Here is a 23,474-nt window from a genome sequence, read left to right on the forward strand (position 1 = left end):
TAGTTATATTCTAGACGAGTACTATGACTAGAATAGAATGTAACACTCTGAGGACATCTAAAAAAGTAATAACACTAAAATTCTGATTTCTACCTAGGCGCCCTGATGGAGTAGGGAGCAATGGAATGAAAGGAGGAAAGGCCCTGAGAGCAGCCAGTGTGGCGTTTCAAACTCAGCTCTCTGTCAATGGAAACTTACTTAACCTCTCTAGCCTCACCTTCCGTATCTATCTAAGGCTATAAAACTTTTCCTACCTACTAGGTTGCTGTGAAGACCTAGAGATAATATATGCAAAGTACTTAGACACTGCTGACACATAGTAGACACCCATATGCTGTTATACTAATAATAAAAAGTAATAGGCAGCGGGCCAATGAAGTTTCCATTGATCTCCGCTGGAACAATCTCGTTTTAACTCTGACACCCATCAATCTGCCCTGTGTATATTCCCATCCATGTCTCTCCCTCTGCTATCCTGAATGCCCTAAGAGGCACCTGGTAGTTACCCACCTCAGAAGTGTGCTGGGTACTGGGATGGGGTTTCTGGTCATGAATGAAGTCCCCTTCAGAAAGGGGAAAGGATGGTCAGGGTCAAAGGGACAAAGGTCCAGTCAACTCTTTAACCCATTTTATTTCTAAATATCCCACTATGGATAAAGCTCACACTTATCACTTGAGAACAAAGTCAAATAGCTATTCTTATCTTCTCTGGGAGAGCAGCTATTTGAAGAATTATACATGTGTGCACAGATGTTTGTGTGCATGTATGTGTTTGTGTGTGTGCAAGTGTGTAGGAGGAAAAGGAAAGATAGCTTTCATCACCCAGTGAGAGATAAAAGAAATGCTCAAATCGATCAAATGTGGTCTTCTCAAATGGACAGTGACACCCTTCCTGCTCTTTCTCTTGCTGTTCCCTTTCCCTCCCATGGTAGAATGACAAATGTAATCAGCTTAAAAGGCCCCCCTCACCTGCTCAGTCATTTCCAATAAGCACATACACAGAGCTATGGAAAAACGGACACCACCTTCACCACAGGGTTTCAGCCAGGAAAAATCAAATCACCAGGATACCACCACCTGAATTGTCAAAGACCAAATAAAAAGCTTCATGAATTCTCCATCAGCAATATAATGCTTCCTGGCCTAAGCAAATATAGAGTCGGCATATGAATTGTGGAGGGATTTTGCATTAGCCTCAGTGGCTTCCAACGGCTAAAGCAGAAACCCCTATGAAATCTATGTCTCTATAAACTTGCTTTTTTTTTATTGGCTCTAATCCTGTTAGGGTGAAGACCACAATCTCCTTTCTGAGCCCCTTCCCCTGATGGAAAGCTGCACAGCCCATCACCATGAATACATTTTGTGACCTCAATGAAGAAGATAACTCAGAGAGCTGGAGAAGGCAGAGTCCCGGAGACCTCCTCAGCACCTGTCCCTCTCCGGATGATATTGCTGCTTCTGTTTGACCACACAATCCATTCATTCAGACCATCTCATAGACATGCAGGTGGGTCGGGTCATTCCATTACCGACTCAATCTGAGAAATCAAAACTGCTGCTTTTTTTTTTAACTGAGGGGGAAAATAGAAGAAAAGAGATGCCTCAATTTGAAGAAAATCTGAGTTCAGCCAGTGTCACTTAGAGAAAGTCTAATCAGAACCACTGAACCATGAGCATCTAAGGCAGCAGAGGAGAAAAGTTAGGCAAAAGAGGAAACAGCCTACATATATACACATATACTACAGGAAAGTGATCTCGGTGTTTCCTTACACCATTCACCAAGCTTCTCACAGACCTCTTCCTCCACACCCACTGCACCATTATCTCCTTGACAGATGCACAAAAGAATGCAGTCACCATCACACACACACACACACACACACACACACACACACACACACACACACACACACACACACACACACATACACAGTGCATAGCTGGGAAAAGAAATGGTGGCTTCATTTCCTACTCTTTATAAAATATATGCCCATCCTAGAATCAACTCAGAGCAAACCACCCCCCTGCCCCCCACCAAACAAATCATGCAAGTGCTTTCTGCTCCTGATGCTGTCACTCCCTGAAGGAGGGACTCTTCTTGCCAAAGCGATCCTCATTCATGTCGCCATCCAACGTTTCATGGTTCCACCCACCTCCACCCTGTCCAGTGCGCACCGGTACTCACTTACCCCAGGGTGGTCATGGTGACAATGGTGTACCAAAAAGAAGCTGGGATGCTCGTGAACTTGCTGGCAGAGGAACCCTTCTCGGCATAAAACATCACAGTGGCGAAGATGATGATGGCCATGGTGAGGGAGAAGAGGAGGAAGCCAAGTTCCGAGGCGCAGCTCTTCAAGGTGTAGCCCAGGATGCGCAGGCCCTGGGAGTGGCGCGAGAACTTGAAGATCCTGAAGACGCGGAAGACCCGGAGCGTGACGAAGGCCCCGGACACATCCTCGTTGTTGGCCATGACCAGGCCGATGTAATAGGGCATGATGGCCACCACGTCGATGATGCTCATGACGCTGCGGATGAAGCGGTAGCGGCTGGGCGCCGCGAAGAGCCGCAGCAGGTACTCCACGGTGAAGATCATGACGCAGGCCGTGTCCAGGCAGAAGAACGCCACGGAGTAGCGCTCTCCGCAGGGCAGCTCCTTGCTCCCCGGGACGGTGCCACAGGGCACCGTCTCCACCACGTTGGTGATGACTGAGACGGCGATGAAGAAGCCGGTCACGTAATAGAAGACCAGCGCCAGGGTGCTGGTGTGCGGGTTCTCGAAGGCCCGCCACATGGTCTGGCGGAAGCTGAGCGAGGGCATGGACTCCTGGTTGTTCTCAGAGTCGTTGTCGTCCATGAGGCGCTCGGCATTCTCCCGCTTGCGGTCTTTGTACTCCTCGTAGCAGCAGTCTCCGATGATCTCGGGGAGGATGCCGTAGAAGGCCAGCTCGTCGTCGTAGGCCGAGATGCACTCGTAGCGCGGGTAATGCAGCTTCCCCGTGCGGTAGAAGTTGAGTACGCAGCGGAACACTTCTGGGTCCCGGTCAAAGAAGTATTCTTTGGTGTCCTCGTTGAAGAAGAACTCCTTCTCCGTGCTGCCCAGCAGCGTGTCCGGATAGCGCTCCAGCGTGGTCCTCCACGTCTGGAACCGTCGTCCGCTCACGTTGAGCACGATCAGTTCATCCTGCCGCTTGTTCTTATCCGCCGGGGCTAAGGGCATGGGGCAGTTGGCTACGGGCATCCATCCGATGGCTGCAGCCCTGGCAAAGGGCAGCCAGGCTGCAACTCCTGCGGCCATGGTGACTCCAGTTCTTGGGTGCGCGACTGCTCACTTGGGACACCAGCTTGGAGTTTGTTCGGCAGCCCCCTGTTGGACGGGAGAGAGCAGAAAAAGGGCTAAGTTCCGGCTTGGAGTCAGCAGGGACCTCAGGAAGGGGTCACTGATGAGTGGCCCAGCAAGTCTCCCAGGGGAAGTAAGAGAGCCCAAACCTCCACACAGCTAAGAGCTGGATACCTCTCCTTCTGCATAGGGAGAGCACTTAGCAGGGGGCTGGAGCAGCAAGGCGGGATCACCAGCTGTTGCTGAAGGCCTGACAAATTGTCAGGTTCCAAGAGGGCTCCAGAGCATTTGGAGGGAAAGTCTCTCGAACAGGAAGATGTGGGAAGACGAGGGTGATAATCAGCTCTGAAAGGTTATGGCGTTTATTACGAATTTAAATTGGGAGAGGGTAAATGAGTTCTCATTAAATGAATTTAAAAGTGGGATAAACATGCTAATTTTTATTTTACTCTTCATCCACCAGGGTAATCAGGGATGGGGGTGTAGATGAGGGAGATCGGGTAAATACATCCATTCTAGTCCTCCCCTAAAGAAGGATTGTGGGGCTGCCCCTCTTCTGGAAAATTCTCTGCAGCTAGAGTGACCATTGACCCCAATTCCCATGGAGAAGGCTTTCTTTGGCAGAATGCTACTCTTTGGGATACTTCACTCCATCCTTGGTCCTAACAACCCAATATCCAATCAGTCCTCCTCAGCCATGATGGAAATACATGGGGAAGGATAGGAGGCTGGGTTGGGTCTCTTACTCACAAGGACTTTTTGAATTCTTGGGTCCACATACATTCCATACATTGTCCCTTCCTCTCCCCAGAGAAACTTGATCCACATTCATTGCCTTCCCTTGATTCTCGCCTCTTTTCTCCATCTGCCCAGCACCCAGAGTTCCCTCTAGTTATATAACAGTATTCCTTCCCATGCCAGCCTCTCTCACCTGGCCCCTCCCGTACCCTTTGAAATCCCTCCCAAGCTGGGTCACCCTGTCCCTTCATCCACAGCTCTGAAAACCACATTTCTTCATCACCTGCCTGGATGGAAAGGACAGTGGTGTGGAGAACTATATTTGGCTTTGGGAAACAGATTTACCTCCCCAAATCTGGCTTTTTCAAGACGATAGTGAAATGACTCTGCAATCCCCAAATGTATACCATCTGTGGGAAGACATGTGGTGACACAGAAACACACGTAACAGCGATGGGAAATTGTTTGGGGTTGGCACACTCGTCTCCATAATCCTAAACTCATCACGCAGAACAACTCCTAACTCAGAATTATTTGGATCCTGTTGGCATTCACTTGGTTTGACTCTGTGTTTAAATAAATGAGGCAGAGGAGAATCTTGGAGTTGTTTTCCTTTTTTTCCTTTTTTTTTCTCTGCCTGTTATACAAAGTCTTGGAACACTGCTTCACCTGTTCCTGTTTCCAGCGCCTCTGGTTTCTCTTGCTTCTCAGCTGCCACTGGACTTGTGTTTTACCCCAGAGCCTATAAAATAAAATCCAAATTTCTTGGCCCCAAATCACAGCATCTCCACAAATAGATCCTGGCTTAACATTCTAGATTGAGAGTCCATGGGCCCAGCCTAACCTCCAGCAACAAGAGCATAGACTGGCTCATGAACAGACCCTGCTTGTCTGTCTTTGGGTCATCCCTCCTCTGTTGACCCTCTTACTCTGCCTATTGAATCTTACCTGTTCATCCCCTCTGTGATATATCTCCTATCCACTGTGAGACTCGCTTCTTCCCTTTTTTTTGGGGGGGGTCCGGTCGTGGGGCCTAAACTCTGGGCCTGGGCGCTGTCCCTCAGCTCTTCAGCTCAAGGCTAGTCTCTACCACTTGAGCCACAGCACCACTTCTGGCTTTTTTTCTTTTTGCTTACGTGGTGCTGAGGAATAGAACCCAGGGCCTCAGGCATGCAAGGTAAGCACTCTACCATTGAGCCACCTTCCCAGCCCCCTCTCTTCTTCCTTTGGGCTCTCAGCACCTTGTTTATCTCTCTGCTCTAGCAACCACTACACTCTAGACAAGATTCCAGATACTTTATACTTGTCTCTGTAACAATCATGGCTGACAATAATCAACTCTATTCACTCAAGATCTCTACAAGCTATCTTACTTGACCCTCATAGCAATTATAGGAAGAATAATTTATTATGTCTCCCATTTCATGGATAAGAAAACCCTAGGCTAAGTTGGGAACCACTGCCTCATGTCTCGAATCCTAGCTACTTAGGATGCTGAGATCTAAGGATCACAGTTTGAAGCCAGCCTGGGCAGAAAAGTCCATGAGACTCGTATCTCCAATAAAGCACTCAGAAAAAGCCCAAAAGGGCACTGTGGCTCAAGTGGTAGAGTACTAGCCTTGAGCACAGAAGGCTCAGGGACAGTGCCCAGGCCCTGAGTCCAAGCCCCAGGACTGGTAAAAAAAAAAAAAAAGAACAAAAGAAAAAAGAAAGAAAGAAAGAAAGAAAAAAGAAAAGAATAGAAAAGGAAAAGAAAGAAAACCCTAGGCTTAAGGAGGCATTGCAGCCTATGAATCTCTAAGCTTTAAATTGTATAGCAGGGATTCCACTCCAAGTGGTTTACAGAGTGATATTGGTCATGACATGACATGCTTCCATGACCATTTCCATCCAACTCGCCTCACCCAAATCCTTACAAGGTAGATGCCATTATGGGTCCTCATTTTGTAGATGAAGAAGATGAAAGATAAAGAGTTTTAATGATTGTAGAAAGAATTAATAAGTAGGCAGGGAGATTTAAACCCAGGCAGTCTTAACGTGGAGTCGAGTACAGCCAGGTTACTCTCCGCCTCTGCCCATTCCTCACTAAGCTCTTTAAGTAAAATGGCCATGGTCCTCAAATTTTTCACCTCAGTCTAGTGGGTAGCATAGTGCAGTGTATGAGTAGGTGTTCAAGCTAGAAACCCTATTTTACTGATGTTATGTGTGTTCCATTGATTCTACTTTATCCTCTGCTAATACATCTCAGGGGATGTCATTGAGCATTCTCTCTACAAACAGACAGTGAACTCTTAAGACAGAGAATCCAAAGCTTCAGTCAAGTGTCTTCAAGGAGCTTTCTGCCTTAGTTTCTCTACCTGCACACTAAAGGGAATTTTTACAAGTTCCTCCACTCCCTAGTAAAGGAAGGCTGATTCAGATATACAGATGACACTAGGAATGACAATGGGATTTCCTATCAGTGTCCCCACTCAGAGAATAGAAAAACAGCACGGGCCTGATGAGCTCTTGATTACAGGAACTGAGAGAGCTAGAAAAAGAGTGGGGTCGCTCATCCATGACAATGGGTAACCCACACACCACCGACAGGAAGAAGCAGAAGCCTCTCTTGCATATTGTGTGATCCTGCAAGAAATTCACTCTCACAAATCATGCTCTCTTTGGACCAGGAGGCTTTCTTTCCAGTCTCAACAATATGTGGCTAGCTTGCCAAAGAGTATTGTGACCAAGCTCATGAGCTACACACTGGTCACACATGACTCTAACTCTGACTCAGTTAATGAGCCTGATAATGTTCTGGGCACTCTCTTAGGCACTTTTACATATAATGCTTAATTCATCTCCACAAAAATCCTATGACTTTTCTTCTTATAGGTTATAGGTTACAGACTGAAAATCAGAAAGTTTTCTCCAATTGGCTAAGTCCCATGGATATACATGGTGACAATTTTCAAAGAGTCATTGAGCAGCTCATGGCCAAATGGCTTTCTTGACCTAGGTGCAGCCAAATGCTGACATTCCCCACACAAGAGGCAGGGTACAGAGACTCTGTCTCCAACTTCCCCAAGCAGCAGAGAGCAAGGGTTTGGCAAGCCTTCCCTTTCAGTTTCAGTTGTATCCTGAACTTGGAAAAGAAGCGTTTGGCTGTCTAGGCCACAGTATTCTCATCTGCAAAATGAAAGAATGGGACGAGAGGCCCCTTTAGTTCAAATAATCCCCAATTCCACTGGCTCCAAGACATTGAAGCAATAGCTCAGGCTTCACAGAGACTGCTGCATGACAGCTGCCCATGTAAAGCGGGAAGTAGAGCATCTGGGCTTGTTGCTGTGGGGATGCAATTAGCCTGAGCCTCATCTCAGCAGAGGGAGTTCTGGGAATTCCTGATGAGGCGGGTGCCCAGAACAGGGCACACAACCTGCGTCACTTGGAACCCAAAGCAATCTGAGGCTTGGTCTACTCACCAAACCCCTGGTTGGCCTCCAAGACAGTAAAGGGAGACAGGATACACACCCTGGGCCCCGGGCCTTTGACCTTTCCTGGCTTTATCCTATCATAGAGCTCAGAGACATAGAAGTTTGTGTGTGTGTGTGTGTGTGTGTGTGTGTGTGTGTGTGTGTGTGTGTGTGTGTGTGTAGGGGGGAGGTGGTCAAGTGGCAAAGAGTCAGGAATATACAAGAGGCATCCTGTGGAACTCTGCCTGGCCAGACCCATGGCTCTGCACCCTGTTAGGACAATGCCATTCCCTTGCCATTTTCATAGTGTGGGTCCACCTGATTGCACAGCCTCAATGTGAGGCACTGGCCAGGCTGAGCCCCACCCCTTACCATGTCCTCTTTTCCAAGGGCCACAGGTATCTTACAAACTACTTTCAGATGAATAGTTGAGAGTTCAGGAGAAGGCATAATCACGACTCTATCTTGTCTGTGGTCCTAAGGCCAAACATTTACTCCATTAATTAATTCAGGATAACCTTCCTAAAGAAGGACAAGCAAGTACAAGGCTCTTGCTACAGCTTGGACATGCTCCGAATCTATCCTCCTGGTAACAGTTACCAATAGGGAAGTAATTACTTCTTTGTACATTTACAGCAATGACTTTCTGGGTACATGTTTATACATGTGTACATACACGTGGATACATATGTGAATATGTACACATATGTTAGAAAAGGTTGACAAGTACCCCACACCATACCATACCCAAGGCTAAGCCAGCTATACCCACTGCACAACTCCTAGGCATGTCCTCGCTTAAGCAGGGCTTCTCCTGGCTGGGAAGGTGGCTCAGTGGTAAAGCGCTTGCCTTGCATGCTCGAGGCCCTGGGTTCGATTCCTCAGCACCACATAAGCAAAAAAAAAAAAGCCGGAATTGGTGCTGTGGCTCAAGTGGTAGAGCGCTAGCCTTGAGCTGAAGAGCTGAGGGACAGCGCCCAGGCCCAGAGTTCAGGCCCCATGACCGGACCCCCCCCCCAAATAAAGCAGGGCTTCTCCATGGCTCACACTGCAGTGCTCACTCTGATAGCACCAACACTTCCTGGCGGCCCCATTTCCAGCCAATGGCACTGCACATGCCTCAAATGCCAAGGTTTTATTAGGACGTGGACGCTTTACAAATGAAAAATCTGAAGCTATTTTTGTTTTTTGGCAGAAGTGTATGATAGTGAGAAAGATTTGGGGGTTGGAGGAGGGCTGGGGAAGAGATGTTTAAAACAGGTAAATTCAGAAAATGACAAAATTGAAAAATCTTGGGAAGGGGACCATGTTCATCTTGCTCAACAACAACAACAACAAAAACAAAAAAAAAAAACCCACCTCAGCTGCTCCATTGAATAGCTTCTGTTTTAGAAGTAGAAGACCAAAAAATGGACAGAATGGATTGGACAGAGTGAACAGACAGTCTGTCCTGGGATTTGACACCTAATCTTCAAAGCTACAAAACTGTCACATCATCAAGGTCTGCCCTTCAATGACCTCAGTGGAGAGTTCCTAGAAACTTATTTTTCATAATCTTAAATCAATACCTTGGCTCAGAGTGAGGGGACAAGGGAAAGTGTGCAAGATGTGTGTGGAGGATGTTTTCCCCATGTCCAGAGGACTTGGATAAGAAGGTATGACAGGGTGAAGCAAGCTGGTGATTTTGGGGGCACATGCTTGGGACAGCCATCCTCTCTGCAGTGCCACTCTTAGGTTGGAACAGAGCACTTTCCTGAACTCTCTCTTTCTCTTGCTCCTTTTTTTCCCTCCAGCCTCCTCCACACATGCACGCATGCACACACTCACACACACACGCCACTGATCTTTCTTCCTTTGGGGGTCCTTTGTATATTTGCATCTTGTTGCATTCAAGTAGAGACAAGGAAAAGTAAATACATCAATTCCTTTCCATTTGCCCACATGTGTCCGTATGGGGAATGTACACATTGAATTGAATTGAATCGGTGTGTGTCCCATCTACAGCGATTAAACATCCAGGCTCTCTTGGAGTAACAGTAAACGAGTTAGGAATGTAAGCATCACCTACACCCATGCAAACTACAGCCACACATATCCAGTGCTACAAACAGATCTTACAAACCTAAGACCCCAAAAAAGTTCAGGCGCTGTCTCTTAAGAAACACATCAAGCCTTCTCTTTGGTTTAAGATTCGAGGTCTGGAACCTCAGCCTGTTGCTGACTTATCGGGCTGCCGGGGATAAAAGCAGAACATCCTGGTCCTGACTCAAATGCCTGTATTAAACAAGTACAGGAATAGAGTTGATTCCAGGTAACTTTATTGCCCAGACCCATCAGTTCCCCATCCCCAGTGTAAGCACCTCCTGAAGCGGGTCTTTGGAACCTTTTCCCTAGGGCTGCCACCGCTCGGTCACCGAGAGACCTTGCCCAGAGCTGGCAGACCGAATAGACGGCCCCCCAACCCCTGGGAGGCACACCGCAGGCTCGCGGGCCGGAGAACTTTGAGAAGCGCCCCAAACCGCTTTCAGCTTTCACTCTCAGCCATTTCTCTCCTTCTCCACTCACAAAGAGCACAGACCCAACAAGCCTTCGCCACCTGCAGCCAGATCCCCGGGGCGCCGCTTCTAGCACCCCTGATGGAAGATAGGCCAATGGAAAGAGGGCAGAGGTTCACACCCCCACCCCCAAACCTCGCAGCTCTTCACTGCCCGAAGGTGGCTCTAACAGCCCAGGGAACCAACGCCCCCAGGCAGGCTGCCTGCTCCCCCAAGGCACCGGCCCCACCCCCAATCCTTCCGGCGCCCCAGCGCCCACCCACCCGGGTGCGGGAGTGGGAGGGTGCCGCGTGGGCAGCTGGAGCAACAGGCGTGGGAGCCGCGCTCCTCGCACTTGCTAGCTCCAGAAGGCTTCGGTCGCGTCCCTCTTACCTGCGGCGAAGCAAGCCCCAGGCCCCGCGCCCCGCGCCCCGCGCGCGCGCGAGGAAGCTGCGGCCGGCGGGGAGCCGGGGGGCCCGCCGAGGCACCGAGCGCCCAGCGGCGCGGGGAAGCGCCTAGCCGCCGCCGCTCGGGCGGCTCCTTCTCGCCGGCGAAGTCTCGCTCGCTCCCTCCCTCGCTCGGTCGGTTCGTGCGTCCGTCGGTCCTTGGGGCCCACCCTCCCCCGCCGCCACTGCCGCTGCCGCCGTGGCTCCAGCCCCGGCTGGGCTGCGCGTCCCTTCCCCGCCTCGCCGCTCCGCTCGCGGGCTCCCTCGCCGGCTCGATCGCTGCCCCCGCTGTTGGCGGAGCCGGGCCGGCCGCGGGTTGCCTCTCCGAGGTCCCTCTCCCGGGGAGGCGGCGGGGGCGCGGCGCGGGCGGGGCGGAGAGGGGAGTCCGAGGGAGGCGGCGAGGCTGCGCCCTCGGCTCCCTGCCGATCCCCGCCGGCCAAGCGGCCCCAGGTCGGGCCGGAGCGCGCCGAGCTTCCTGGCAGAGGAGGGAGAGAGGAGGAGGAGGACCCAGAGCCTCGCCGCGGGAGGGTGCCCGGGGCGAGGGCGTGCGAGGGGGAGTGACTCCGCGCGCGAGGGTGTGTGTGTGTGTGTGTGTGTGTGAGAGTGTGACTGTGTGTGTGTGTGTGAGGGGCGCGCGCGTGAGCGGGAGGGGTGCTGGGGGGGGCGGGGAGGCAGCCTGGTGCGTCTCCTGGACGAGTGGAGGAATCCTAGGGTGTGCCTGGGGGTGGAGGAGTGTGCCGACGCGGGTGTGAGCGCGTGTGCCGCCGGCGAGGGTGGGCACGGTGGTGAGCGTGGCAAGGTGAGCTTGGCGTGGGGTGGGGGAGGAGCCGAGAGTACGGCGTGAGCGTGAGTTCGGGGGCGCGTGTGACGGGAGACCCGGGAGAGGTGGCCGGGAGCGCCGGCGTGTGCACGCGTGGGGCGTCTGCCACCGAGCTCAGAATCTTTTTTTTTTCTCACTCACGGTCCACGCGGGCAGCAGCACCTGCTTGAGGCTAAGCGACCACCTGGCGAGGTGGAGCCGATCACCGCGCAAGCTTGTTGGCTGACCCCGGACTGTCACCGGCGTTGGGGAGGCTGGAGAGGTCCCCAAGGGACGGATTGCCCTTACCCCGACTCACAGAGGCGCTCCGCTACCGGAGCCCGAAGGGCACGATCGGAAGGTCAGGGTGAGCTCTTCTACCCTGCACCACTACTACCCAGCACCCAGAATCAAGAAGCTGGACTTGGGAGCCTGAAGTCTCACAGCAGAGCCGGTCCCCGTCCACTCCAGCCAGCCTACATCGTGGCTCCCGGTCTCCAAAGATCTCAGATCCCCGCCTCTTAGTGCACAGCCCAGGATGGGGAGTGCGAGAGGCTGGCGTGCCTCCCCGGGAGGAGTGTCCAGCCCAGGTGCCCACCCTCAAGGCGATGGCACGCAGAGGACGCAGCCCTGGCTGAGGAGCTGACCACAGCCGACTCTCCCAGTGTCTCTGGCCTCGGCGCTGGGAACCCCGGGACCTCGGCCTGGCGCTCAGAAGGCTGATGGCTCCATGCCTTGGCAGGGACAGGAATGCTTGGCTTGGACGATCCCAGTTCTGCGGTGTGAGAGAGTGTGTGCTGAGACTTTAAAGAAGAGAAACGCAAAGTGTGCAACAAGGCTGAGGGTGGGCTAGCCAAAGGGAGGTCTAGACCCGCCTCTGGAAAAAGGCTTTTCTGAGTCTAGAATGGGGCACTTGGCTTCGGACAGCCCCTAGTCCTGGTCCAGATAAAGGAGCGAGGGTTGCTGATTCCTTGTGGGCCTTCGGTGACTGTAACTTGGAGCCCACCCTCCCACACTGCTTAAAGCCCCCTTCAGTGTTAGTACCAGCCTGCAAGGTGCACAATTGGCCCTTCAGGAGGTGGGTGTGGGCCCTATTAGCATTTGCCAAGAGTCCCAAAGCGATATAGCATTTGCATACTGATTTGCATATAGTAATAATGATCAACAACACTGCCACTCCCTGGCAGACCAAGGAAGAATTCTGGGAAGGCCTAGGCACTGATCCTCCCTTTCTCCTTCCTTCTGGGGAAGTGCTACTTAGCTTATCTGACCTTTTGCAGAAGGTACCTCTCTCTCTGTGGGTGGACAGATCCCAGGAAGAATACTCCTCTTTGTTCTTCCACTCCATCTTGGAACAGTTGAAACTCAGTATTTTATTTCTTACCAAGTTTGAACGCCTGTACATTCCTACCACTGCTTTGAGAGTTTGGGAGTACCTCAGGGACTGGGTCTGCCCCAAAGCTCAGATGTTTCAGGGGACAGTTAGCTGAGGATATCCATTCACCCTGGAGTGGTCAACTAGTGGGGCAGTGGTTACATGTAGACCTGGTCATCTCTATTTTCAAGTGGAGGAGGGGGGCACTTATTAAGATATTCAGGTATTCCTGCTCCTTCTCACTTCCATTCTTTCCAGACTCACATCTCAGGGTCTAAGTGAAATAGTTTTCTTTTTTTTTTTAATCTACAAAGTCTAGAGGAAAAGATGAGACTTCTTCTAGTCTAGGCCAGTAGAAGTTTTGTTGATAGCACTCCCCACAGCCAGGTGACCTGGAAAGTAGAGAGCAAGTCAGCAAGGAAAGGAGGTCCCTGGCCTGGGGTATTTGGATGGCTCTGTAGCAGGTACCTCCGGGGACCACCAGCCCTCTGTTGCTTCTTTCCAGCACCATCTTGTCCCTGCCTTCCCCCACCCCTGCCTGTGGCCTGGCCTGGCCAGGATTTTCACTTGCTTTTCCCCCATGACACGGCCGCTTTTCCTTTAACTCTCCGTTTCTATTTAAAAAGCTAATTTGGGAGCTTGTCGATGCTCCCAATTCAGACATTTTAAATAGGAACTGAAAGTCAGGAGCTGCCAGGGCACTAGATTTCCTTGTCTTGCCACTAGCACAGCTGAGGCTTTGGTTCAGTCACTGCACTGGCCCTGGCTCTGTGTGTGTGTGTGTGTGTGTGTGTGTGTGTGTGTGTGTGTGTGTGTGTGAGAGAGAGAGAGAGAGAGAGAGAGAGAGAGAGAGAGAGAGAGAGAGAGAGAGAGAGAGAGAGAGAAAGAGAGAGAGAAAGAGAGAGCCCTCAATCTCAGGGTATATTTCAGGCTATTTTTTCTATTTAAAGGCAGCACTCTGTGGATGACTCGTGAGTGTGTGTGTGTGTGTGTGTGCATCCTTTCCAAGCTGTGCACACATGAGGATTCTTCTTTAGTCCCATGGCTCTGTACGCTATTTGCCGAGCTTGTCACCGTGTGGACTGAGAGGGTAAAATGCAGCCTAACTCAAAGTTAACTCATGCCAAGCTGATTGTGTCTGTGCCACTGCTTTCCAGGCAGGGCTGCTCTGCTCAAGCTCAGTCCTTGAAGCTTGCCTGAATGTTCCGAAAAGTGGTTGCTACCCTTATTTACAATGGCTCTCCTTTTTCAGTAATCTGCCTCATGTTGGGGAAGGAATTTTGGAGGTGAGACTTTTTATCTGAGGGTTGTAGGCTTCCTACTTTCAGGTTTTTAAAAAAAGCATAAATGTTATCTATCAGACTGCCTAGCTTTAAATATGCCTAGCTGTGTGACCTTGGGCAAGCTATTTAACCTCTCTGTACTATGATCTCCTCATCTGTAAAATATCAATAAATGACACTAGTTGTCTCATAAGGTTGTGAAGAGTAAATAAATTAGCATAAATAAAGCACTTAGTATTGTGTCTGGAGCATAAGAAAACAATAGAATTATAGAATTATTGTTATTGTTCAAGATAGGAGTGGTGTGAGCAGGAGGTACAGAGAAATCTGGCTAGGGAAGAAGACAGAACTGCCAGATTGTATTTACACACACATACACACTTACACACATACACCCCCCAATAACTATGCTAAGCAATAACTCACAATCAGCTGAGCTTACCTTGTTGGGATAGCTGTTTTCCTGAGACCCATAAGAGAAAAGTTTCTGATGAGGGAATAAGAGGAAGGGTCTCAGGGTGCTAGCCATATATGAAGCCCACAAGTGTCCTCTGAGGATGAATAAGTTCCAGGACCTCAGTGTTCATATAGTCCCAGCTTTTCTGACCACATCTGGCAAGGCTTTCTGCAAGTGCAGCTGCAGTGAGGTGGTCAGCAAAGGTGGCCCCTTGTTCTTGGTTTTGTGGTCCTCTCACTTTTAGCCTGTCACTGCTTTCTGCCCAGGCCCCACTGCTGGGCATGAGTGTTTGCTTAGATGCTAGAGTCCATCTCTCAATCCATGAACATATAAGCATGACAGGGACCCAGGACACCACGGACAGGAAGAAGACTGTGCATACACAGGCTGTCCAAGAGATCCAAAGGAAACTTGCTAGTCCTGGGTTATACCAGGCTTCAAATACCAACCTTCAGCTGGAGAGCCACTCACGGCTGGTTGCTTGCTAGACCTTCAGTAATCCTGCCCAGTAGACATGCATACCCACTATTTATAGATGGCAAGGTGAAGGGGGTTGGCAGGAACACTGGTGGGATGGGAGGCTGTGTAATTAGTGTGAGGATCTCGATTCTTCCTTTTGCCACATCCTAGGACTGGCTTTGTTTACTTATTGACTCACCAAAACAAATATGATTTTATAACTGGGTCGTCTGCAAACCCAGTAAGGCAAAATTTTGCCCAACTCTCAACTTGAACTCTGAAGATCAAAAGCACGGAGAATCACAGATGTACAACGCTAGAAGGAGTTTTGGCACTCATGAGCTCTGTCTGTTTACCAAAAGGAGGTTGATACACACATTCCCTCCTTAAAACACATCCACAATGGCTGGAGTCTTGATTTTCTAGCTGCATAATTAAGAAATAGCCTCCTTGTTGTATATGAATGTGTTATTGGGACACGTTTTGTGTATGACAGAACTCTGGGAGTCCAAAAGAGGTCCTAAGTCAAGTTTCCCTCATTACTCTGATGAATATCAGAAATCACCCCCACTCTATTTTATTGTCTTGTCTTACGACTCTGTCATGTTATACTGTGAAGACTATCTCTGGATGGGATAGTCACTCCATGTTAGTCTACATTATTTCATCACTTCTTGCTGATGAGGAATGAATAGGTAGCTCAAAGGCTACAGAAATGTGATACCACAGAAAAGAGAGCAAAAAACAATGGAAGGAAATCTAGAGATAAATTTCTCTGATTTCGCACATTTCCTAAGGTGCAATATGAACAAGAATCCTACAAAGAACTCAAGCAAGCTGTTTAAACTTCTTTATATACAAACACTGTTTGTGCAACTGTGCCCATGATTTGAAAAGAATGAAGCCAACAATTTTATTTCTTACCGTATGTAAGGAAAGTCATCTGCATTTTCTCACCCATCCTCACATCATAGCCAATGTGAGTTAGTACCAAATAGGTTAGAACCTATTTTGCAGGGGAAGCAGCTAAGCATCAGAGAAGGAAAGTGTTTTCCCCAAAGCAACACAGCTGGTAAGTGACAAGGCCAATATTAGGAATCAGGTCTGTCCAGAGCATCTGTTCACACCACTAAGCCTCTAACGGACTCAGATTTGTGTGTGGTTTTCATAGTTTTATATTTTCGATTCAGATCTTGGCACTTCCTTAGCTTTTTTGTTGTTGTTGTTGTTACAATGCTGAGGATCAAATTCAAGGCCTTGTACTTACCAGGCAAGTGCAACTGACCATATCCTGGCTGTTCCCAAGGAGGCCATGTTCTGTGGATATGATTGACATCCTGTCAGAATGGGAAAAAAAGGAGTCCCCTGAAAAACTAATACCATTGAGGAGGCCCACCCTGGCCTGGTCTCTGCAGGCAGCATTGACTGAGGCTGACTTTGTAGATCCAAAAAGGCTTTTCTCTCCTTCAGCACTGGAAGAGGGGCTTTGGGTTCTTTTTATCTCTTATCAAACATTCTCGTCCTTTCTGTGTCCTCTTTCTCTGTCCTCATGCCAGTGCTTAAGATCAATCAGAGATTGACCAGTTGGCAAATTGATCCTATAATCTTGGTTTCACATAAGCAAGCTATGGGAGTGAAGATTAAAATAAACTCATCGTGCAACTACTGAGCATCTGCAATGTGCCCAACAGTGAGCTAGGAGTCAATGGCTGATACATGGTGGCTCTTGCCTTAAACAGCTTAAAGGCCAGAGACATGCAAATAACTAAGAGAACACAGGTGGAAGAGCCCTATCTGAGGTACCCGGGAAGGGAGGGAGAGTGGGGGAGACTGTAGAAGTCCAAAGTGGGGGAGGATTAGTTCTTCCAGGGTGTGGGGAAGAAATTATGAATATTTTACATGGAAACCTTGCACTGGGTATGTGAAGCGGAGTGAAAGTTTGCAAGGGGAAGGCAGAGGGGAACAGGAAGTGGTGGAGGGTATTTCCAAAAGAGAGGGTGATATTGTACAAAGATGCGAAGCTGAGAAAGGATCGGATGTTGTCAGGTAACAGAGAGAAGGCCTGTGCCCTAGAAAGAGGAATGTAAGTGGAAGAAGGTCAGACAGGAATGGAAGTGAGAGAGATGACGTGATGGGGAGAGCACTCTAACAGAAACAGCCCCACAAGGAAAGTGATGAGCGGAAGCACAGAGGTGATTTTGCAAAGATGGAGAGGCAGGTAGGTGGCTAGGGGCCAGGGAGAGCTCATGAAGGGGTTCTCGGTATATGTAAGTGAACTTGAATCCATGGGCTGAATAAACTCTTCCAGGGCAAGTGACAGATAGAAAAGAAAAGGGGACTAAGAGCAGAAACCCAGGAAACATGATCACACAAGCAAAAGGAATCAGTGGGAAAAAAAACCCAAGTCAATATACTACAGAACTAAATCCTCAGCCTCCACGTCACCTTCTCCAAATTGCCCCAACTGGATCTAGTAACTCGGATGTCTTCTCATTTGCCATGCCTGGTCTAAGCATATCAACCCATGATATGACTACCAGGCTACCACTAGCTTCCCAAATAGAGTTAGGCTACAGGACGTGAAGGTCTCTTCTTTAGGAAGGGACCAGAAAACATCTGATGAATCTGAGTTGGACACATGTCCTTGACAACTGAACAATCTGGGCTGAGACATAGGAAGAAAATCCTGGTCTTTTGTGAGGCTGAGTCCTCAGCACTTATTGACCACAACCTACCTCATCTTGGAATAGATGAGAAAGTCATTACCACTGGGCTTTGGAATTCTTTGGGAAGATTTCACACCAAAGAAAATTCAGAGAGATGACTCCTCTCCATCCTGGACACACTAAAGCCCTCCCACTCCAGCCCTGTGGAACATATGAAATGCCAGAATAGTAGAGAGGGACTCTCCTGAAGTTGCTCCCGATAACTAAGTGTCCATTTTCCTTCCCACACTGCTAAGTTATAAGAGGTATCTGGACTTGTCTGCAAAATCTTTCCTTTAGAGGTTCTCAGGTCAGGAGAGTTTAACACATGAGTTCAGGCATAACTTCAAGGTGAGCCTGGGCCATAGAGCTAGTTTAAGGATGGTATGGACTAATAAGACTGTCTGGAAAAAAATCTTCATGATATTTTCAAAACTTTTCTTTCTCCGTCTACTTGGAGGTTGAATTTAGGACCTCATGTGTACTAGGCAGTTTACCACTTGAACCACACATTTAACCCTTTTGATTTTTAGGTTTTTTTTTTTTAGATAGGGTATGGCACTAACCTTTGCCTGGTCTATCCTTGATCCTCCTGTCTCCATCTACCAAGTCGCTGGGATTACAGGCAGATGATACCATGCCTGACCTAAGGAATATTTATTATAAAGAATATCCAACATACCTAAGAGATAGAAGGATCATAGCAAATTCTAGATAAGAGTTTCTGTAAATACTCCAGCAATTGCATCCTTGTTACAATCAACAAATGTCATCTCTTTAGGGGAGAGCTTCTTTCTCCTTCTTCCCACAATGCTCAGAACTTGTTCAATACCTGCATCTGTTTTTTGGAGTGGTTCTGCATTAGGCAAGTACAGGAGCCTTCTGAATTATCTAGAGCCTATTCTTGGGAAGGGGCCAACATAAAGTGTCTGGTAGTGGTATCCCAATGAGAGCTTTTCGCTCTCAGCAAAGCCACTGGCTGTGGGTTGTGATAAAGCCCAAATTGAAAGGCAAGAATTGTAGTCATGAGGTCAACTGGACTCCTTATTTTATTTTACTTATAAGCAACAGAAATTTATTTCTCATGGCTCTCAAATCTGGAAATCTGAGATCATGGTGCCAGCATATGGACTACTTGTTTCTCACATGCCATTTCTTCATTTGGCTTTCATAACATCTTATTTACTCTCGTTTCATATATAAGGAAATTAAGGCCTAACAAGTAATTACCTCGGAGTAGAGACTGACAGATCAAACTTGGATTTTCTTGGTTGTAGACACAGCTGTATTATGTTTTTCTAGACTCCCTTGAAGTTTGATCTGACCGTGCGGCTAAGCTCTAGCCAAGGCAACATAGGCCAGTCTGCTAAACTATCCAAGGCAATGCTTCATGCTCTCATTCTTTCTCCATCTACTGGCTGAAAGGAGATTAAAGAAAAACAGAGCTATGGGAAGAAATAAGCCTAGGTTCCTAGATGACTGTGTGGAGCAGAGACCTCTCCTAATCTGTGCACTGTGAAATGAACAACAACAAAAAAACTTTTATTATGTGAAACTGCTGAAATACAGCTGACATGTGTTAAAGTATCAACACAGGACAATAATAGGATTTAAACAATGTAGTGGCACAGATCGGATTTAAACCCTAAGTCTTCAATATGCCAGTGTTCAGTCTTCCCCTATACTGCCAGTTCCATTTGGCTCAACAAATAAGTAATGCTTTAAAAGTCTCCCACATGCTCAGCATTTGATAGGACTAAGTTTAAGGACTTCACCTCATAGATTTGTGTTCTCTAGTAGGATAACCCCTAGTCGCATAGGGCTGCTAAATTAGATTATAATTAATTAAAGTTATACTTTTGGTTTCTTAACTGTGGTGGTCACATTCCAAGTATTCAATAGACACACATAGCAAGCTCATTGTGACCACAAGACTGTCATTACCACCGAATGTTCAGTGCTGTCTTTGATAGACTGGTATTCACAATGCCCCCTTCCCAGTTAACCACAGAAAAGTATAGAGAAGTTCGGGTTATTGCTCACAAGAGGACAGTGGTGGTGGTTTAGCTAACAATAAGACTGTCACAGTACAAAGCCCTCACATCTGACTCAAACCTTGTATCTTTATTCTTTTCTAGAGCCCTCTGGCTATAGTCTTGGGTAGCTCTTGAATTTTATTTATTTATTCTTATCATCTTTAAGTAGTTGTACGAAAGGGTTTTAATTCAAAATATTAATTGGGGAGTGCAATGCACCTTGATCAATATGACTTCCTTAATTAAGTACCATGAGCTCTGTCTGCTGTGAGGACTGGCACCTCATTCCCACAAGAGCACTTGTGCAGGATCAACAGCAAGAGCCTAGAAGAATCTCCAGGGATGGGAAGAGGTAGGCATGAATTGTCTCCCCATTTTCTATAACAGCAACCAGAGCAATGTTTTAAAACACAACCTGCACTGTGTTACCCCTTGACTGAAATTCTTCTACAAATCTCTATTGCCATCCGAATTAAGCCCATTTACCTCGTCTTGACTCATGATGTTAGCCCATCCTTGCTGAATTCCGCTTTTCTAACTTTCTACTCCTGAGAACCTTGAACACGGTGTCCTGGACCTGTTGAAAAGACCACAGTTCTTGGAAACCCTGTCCCCAAGTTTCCTTTTGCCATAGTGTTTGCTCAAGCTCTTTATTCTACAGGACCCCTGTCTTTCCATATCTCTGTTTAGCTGACACCTACCTGTAGGACATAGCTTGCAAACACTTCCTCCTCACCCACTTCCCGGCTATGTGACTCATCACCATCCCCAGCCATTCTGAGGGAACAGCATAGGTTTTCAGAGCAGGAATTAAAAGCAGAGACTGTGTTGTGGAGGATTTATTCAAGATTAACCCTTGTGAATCTACTAAATTATAAGTTTTGGTCCCTTTCTTCAACACACACGCGCACACACACACACACACACACACACATACACTTTCCATCATCTACTTTATTCCTCTTTGTTGTCACTGGAGAGGCAAATGCAGCTCTGTAAATCTTTCACTAAATGTAATGCCCAGAGACTCTGCTCACTTAACCCCAACCAACTACTTAGAGACAAGTGCCACTAGATCCGTGGACCACATACACGGACTGTATCTTTTTTCCACCTGCCATCACTGTCCAGTAGGATAGGGTGTGGTGGTTACAATCCAAGCCACTGCCAAGATGCACTGTTGGGTCCCCCTTTCATTGGATTATTTTTATGGGGATCAGAGCAGATCGAGGCAGTGACTCCAATGCTTGCAGCAACATCATGATAAATCGCCAAGACGGCTCTTCTATGGCTCATAACTAGTAAATCAAATCTATTGAACAATACATTTACTGCAAATTTAAGAAGTTGTTCTTCCATTTTTTTAAGTGCATGTGTTAAATCATACTCAGAGTTATAAAGAATGGAGACAGCTGCCTCAGTGTGAGGGAAAATAAAACAACAAAAGCCAACCACATGCTTAAAGAAGTTAGAACATTCCTTGCCCTTTGTTGATGGGAGATTGAAGATCCTTTCTGTTGGATCCATGGGGCTTCTTCCCTGCCCCCACTCCAACAGTCTGGAATCCCCAAAGTGATGCATTTCTGACTCCTTAACGAATGCCTGAGTCAGTTTTGCAAATAGAGATTCAGTGTTAACTGGCTCTTTCTTCACTCCAGATGCCTAAATTGGACAAAAAAGAAATATACAACAGCCTTCTTAGGGAATGACAGTGCTGGAGGAGTGGTGATGAGGGATGGCAAGGGTGCATTGGGGGGCATTCTTTCCAAGGAAGGTTCTTTGTACTTCCTGTTTCACCTTATTCAAACATTACAAAGGGGAATGTCAGTCCCACCTCAAGGTGCTGTTTACCAGAACATGCGATCTGGGTTTATCTTATCTGCATGTCCTGCTCCCCTTCATATTAGCAGGCAATGAACATTTTACTTGAACTGTTAGGTCTCTGTTCGCTAAAATTAGTTCAACAAACATTAATTCAACAATTCAATTGTTCATTTAACTGTATTTTTTTTGAGGGGGAGATTTTTTCTTTTTTGGCACTGGGGATCAAACTCAGAATGTTGCAATTGTTAGTACTTTGCCACTTCAATTGTTCATTTAACATATTCTTATTGAATGCCCACTAATTGCTGTGCTGGGTATATAGAAGTGAGCAAAATAGATAAAAGACTCTGCCCTCTTGGAGCAGAGCTCATAGTTTAAAGAAATATCTGAAAGATGCCAGTGGCTCATGCCTGTAATCCTAGCTACTTAGATTTAAGGATTATAGTTCAAAGCCAGCATGAGCAGGAAAGTCTATGAGACTTATCTCCAATTAACCACCAAAAAACTGCAAGTAGAGCTGTGAGTCACATGGTAGAGCACCAGCCTTGAGCAATAAAGCTAAGGGACACTGCCCAAGCCCCAAGTTCAAGCCCAAGTACCTGTACACACACACACACACACACACACACACACACACACACACACACACACACACACACACACACACACACACTACCACCACCACACCAGCAACATAAATAAAGAGATATCCAAGTAGTGACTTGCACTTGGCTCCAATGTTCAGGTTTATTAAAAACCTCACTGGAGGGTCAGTAAGACTGAGGGGTGAACAGATGCTAGGTTTCCAAATTGTCAAAACAAGCTCACAAGGCAGATCTGTTGTTATGCCATTTTAAGATGAGGAGTTAGAGGCTAGCATTACCCAGCTGTAGAAGGGGTGGAGCTAGTATATGTGATTGAGGACATGCATGGCTTCTAATGGAGGCTTGAGTGGTCAGGAAAGCTGCCTTGGGAGGGATGATATCTAAGCTGAGAAAAGAAAGGAGGCAGGAATCAAGCCAAATCAGTGAGGGAATAGTATGAACATCAAGCAGGACACAAGTTAGAGCCCAGCAGGGCAGAAGCTGGAGAGCCCACCAAAGTAACATGTGGCCAGCGGTGCTGTGTCCTGCATGCTGTAAAGGGTCACTAGTGTAGGTGCACGATGCAGCCTAATTTGGATTTTGAAAAATCCCACTCTGATCCAGCAGTGTGGAGGATAGATTTGAGGAGGACCAGACTAGAAGCAGGGGGACCAATTAGCAGGTGCTTTCAGCATTCTAGGAGACAACTGATGAAGGCCTCAACTAGGGCAATAGTAATGGGGATAGACAGAGGAGAGAAATAGGTTGGAGGTAAAAGCAGTCACGACTCTGAATGGCATAAGAAGGGCTCAGGCCAGGCAGTGCCAAATGATGATGCCAGTTTGGGGCATGAGAATGCAATGAGCCCTTCCCAGAGAAAGGTTGGTCACAGTTTCCTCTCAGGATTCTCTCCAGTTAGAATTGTTTATGCCAGGTTGGGGAAAGCTGTTAGCTGGGGACCAGAGAGCACACCAGACCTTCAGAAATGGGGTGGGATTAGCCTAAAACAAGCTCAAGAACTCCTTTTGCTCTATGGGAAAGAATGGTTAAAATAAAGCTGAACAAAATCCAGCATAGTGGGCTATACTATCTAGAAGCTTATAGAACTGCCAGTCACTTGACAGATAAGAGGAGAGATGAAGATTTAGGTCTCACCCTTGTAATTCTTATTTCCATGTCCTTATAGCCCCAACATGCCCATGAACATTTACACACACATGCAGCCCCATGTGGGCCCATGTATATGCACTATATCATTCCTGAATTTCTTATCTTCCCCAACACACTAGGCCTTTCACTTTCCTTTTTACACCTGCTGTTCTCTCTCCCTGTGCTCCTTGCTCCAAGTTCTTCATTGGGAAAAACTCTGCTGGGTACCAGTGCCAGTGTCTTGTGCCTATAATCTTAGCTATTCAAAAGGCTGAAATCTGGAGGATTAAAATTCA

The 23,474-nt window shown here is 47.7% G+C and overlaps 1 protein-coding gene across 2 annotated transcripts in view; it reads right to left on the minus strand.

Moving 5' to 3' along the window:
* The window catches only part of Kcnd3 (potassium voltage-gated channel subfamily D member 3), a 234,014-nt gene extending 223,357 nt beyond the window's left edge, over nucleotides 1–10,657 (minus strand). For both annotated transcript variants that reach the window (XM_070006306.1, XM_070006305.1), the window contains exons 1-2: nucleotides 10,455–10,657; nucleotides 2,190–3,364 (exon numbers count right to left, since the gene is read on the minus strand). In XM_070006306.1, the coding sequence (XP_069862407.1) occupies nucleotides 2,190–3,295 (1,106 nt within the window). In that variant the 5' untranslated portion in view covers nucleotides 3,296–3,364; nucleotides 10,455–10,657. The remainder of the gene's footprint in view (nucleotides 1–2,189; nucleotides 3,365–10,454) is intronic.
* Nucleotides 10,658–23,474: the final 12,817 nt, after the last annotated feature.

This window comes from Dipodomys merriami, unplaced genomic scaffold (genome assembly GCF_024711535.1).
Source record: "Dipodomys merriami isolate MVZ:Mamm:240054 unplaced genomic scaffold, mDipMer1.0.p SCAF_7, whole genome shotgun sequence".
Lineage (NCBI taxonomy): Eukaryota > Metazoa > Chordata > Mammalia > Rodentia > Heteromyidae > Dipodomys > Dipodomys merriami.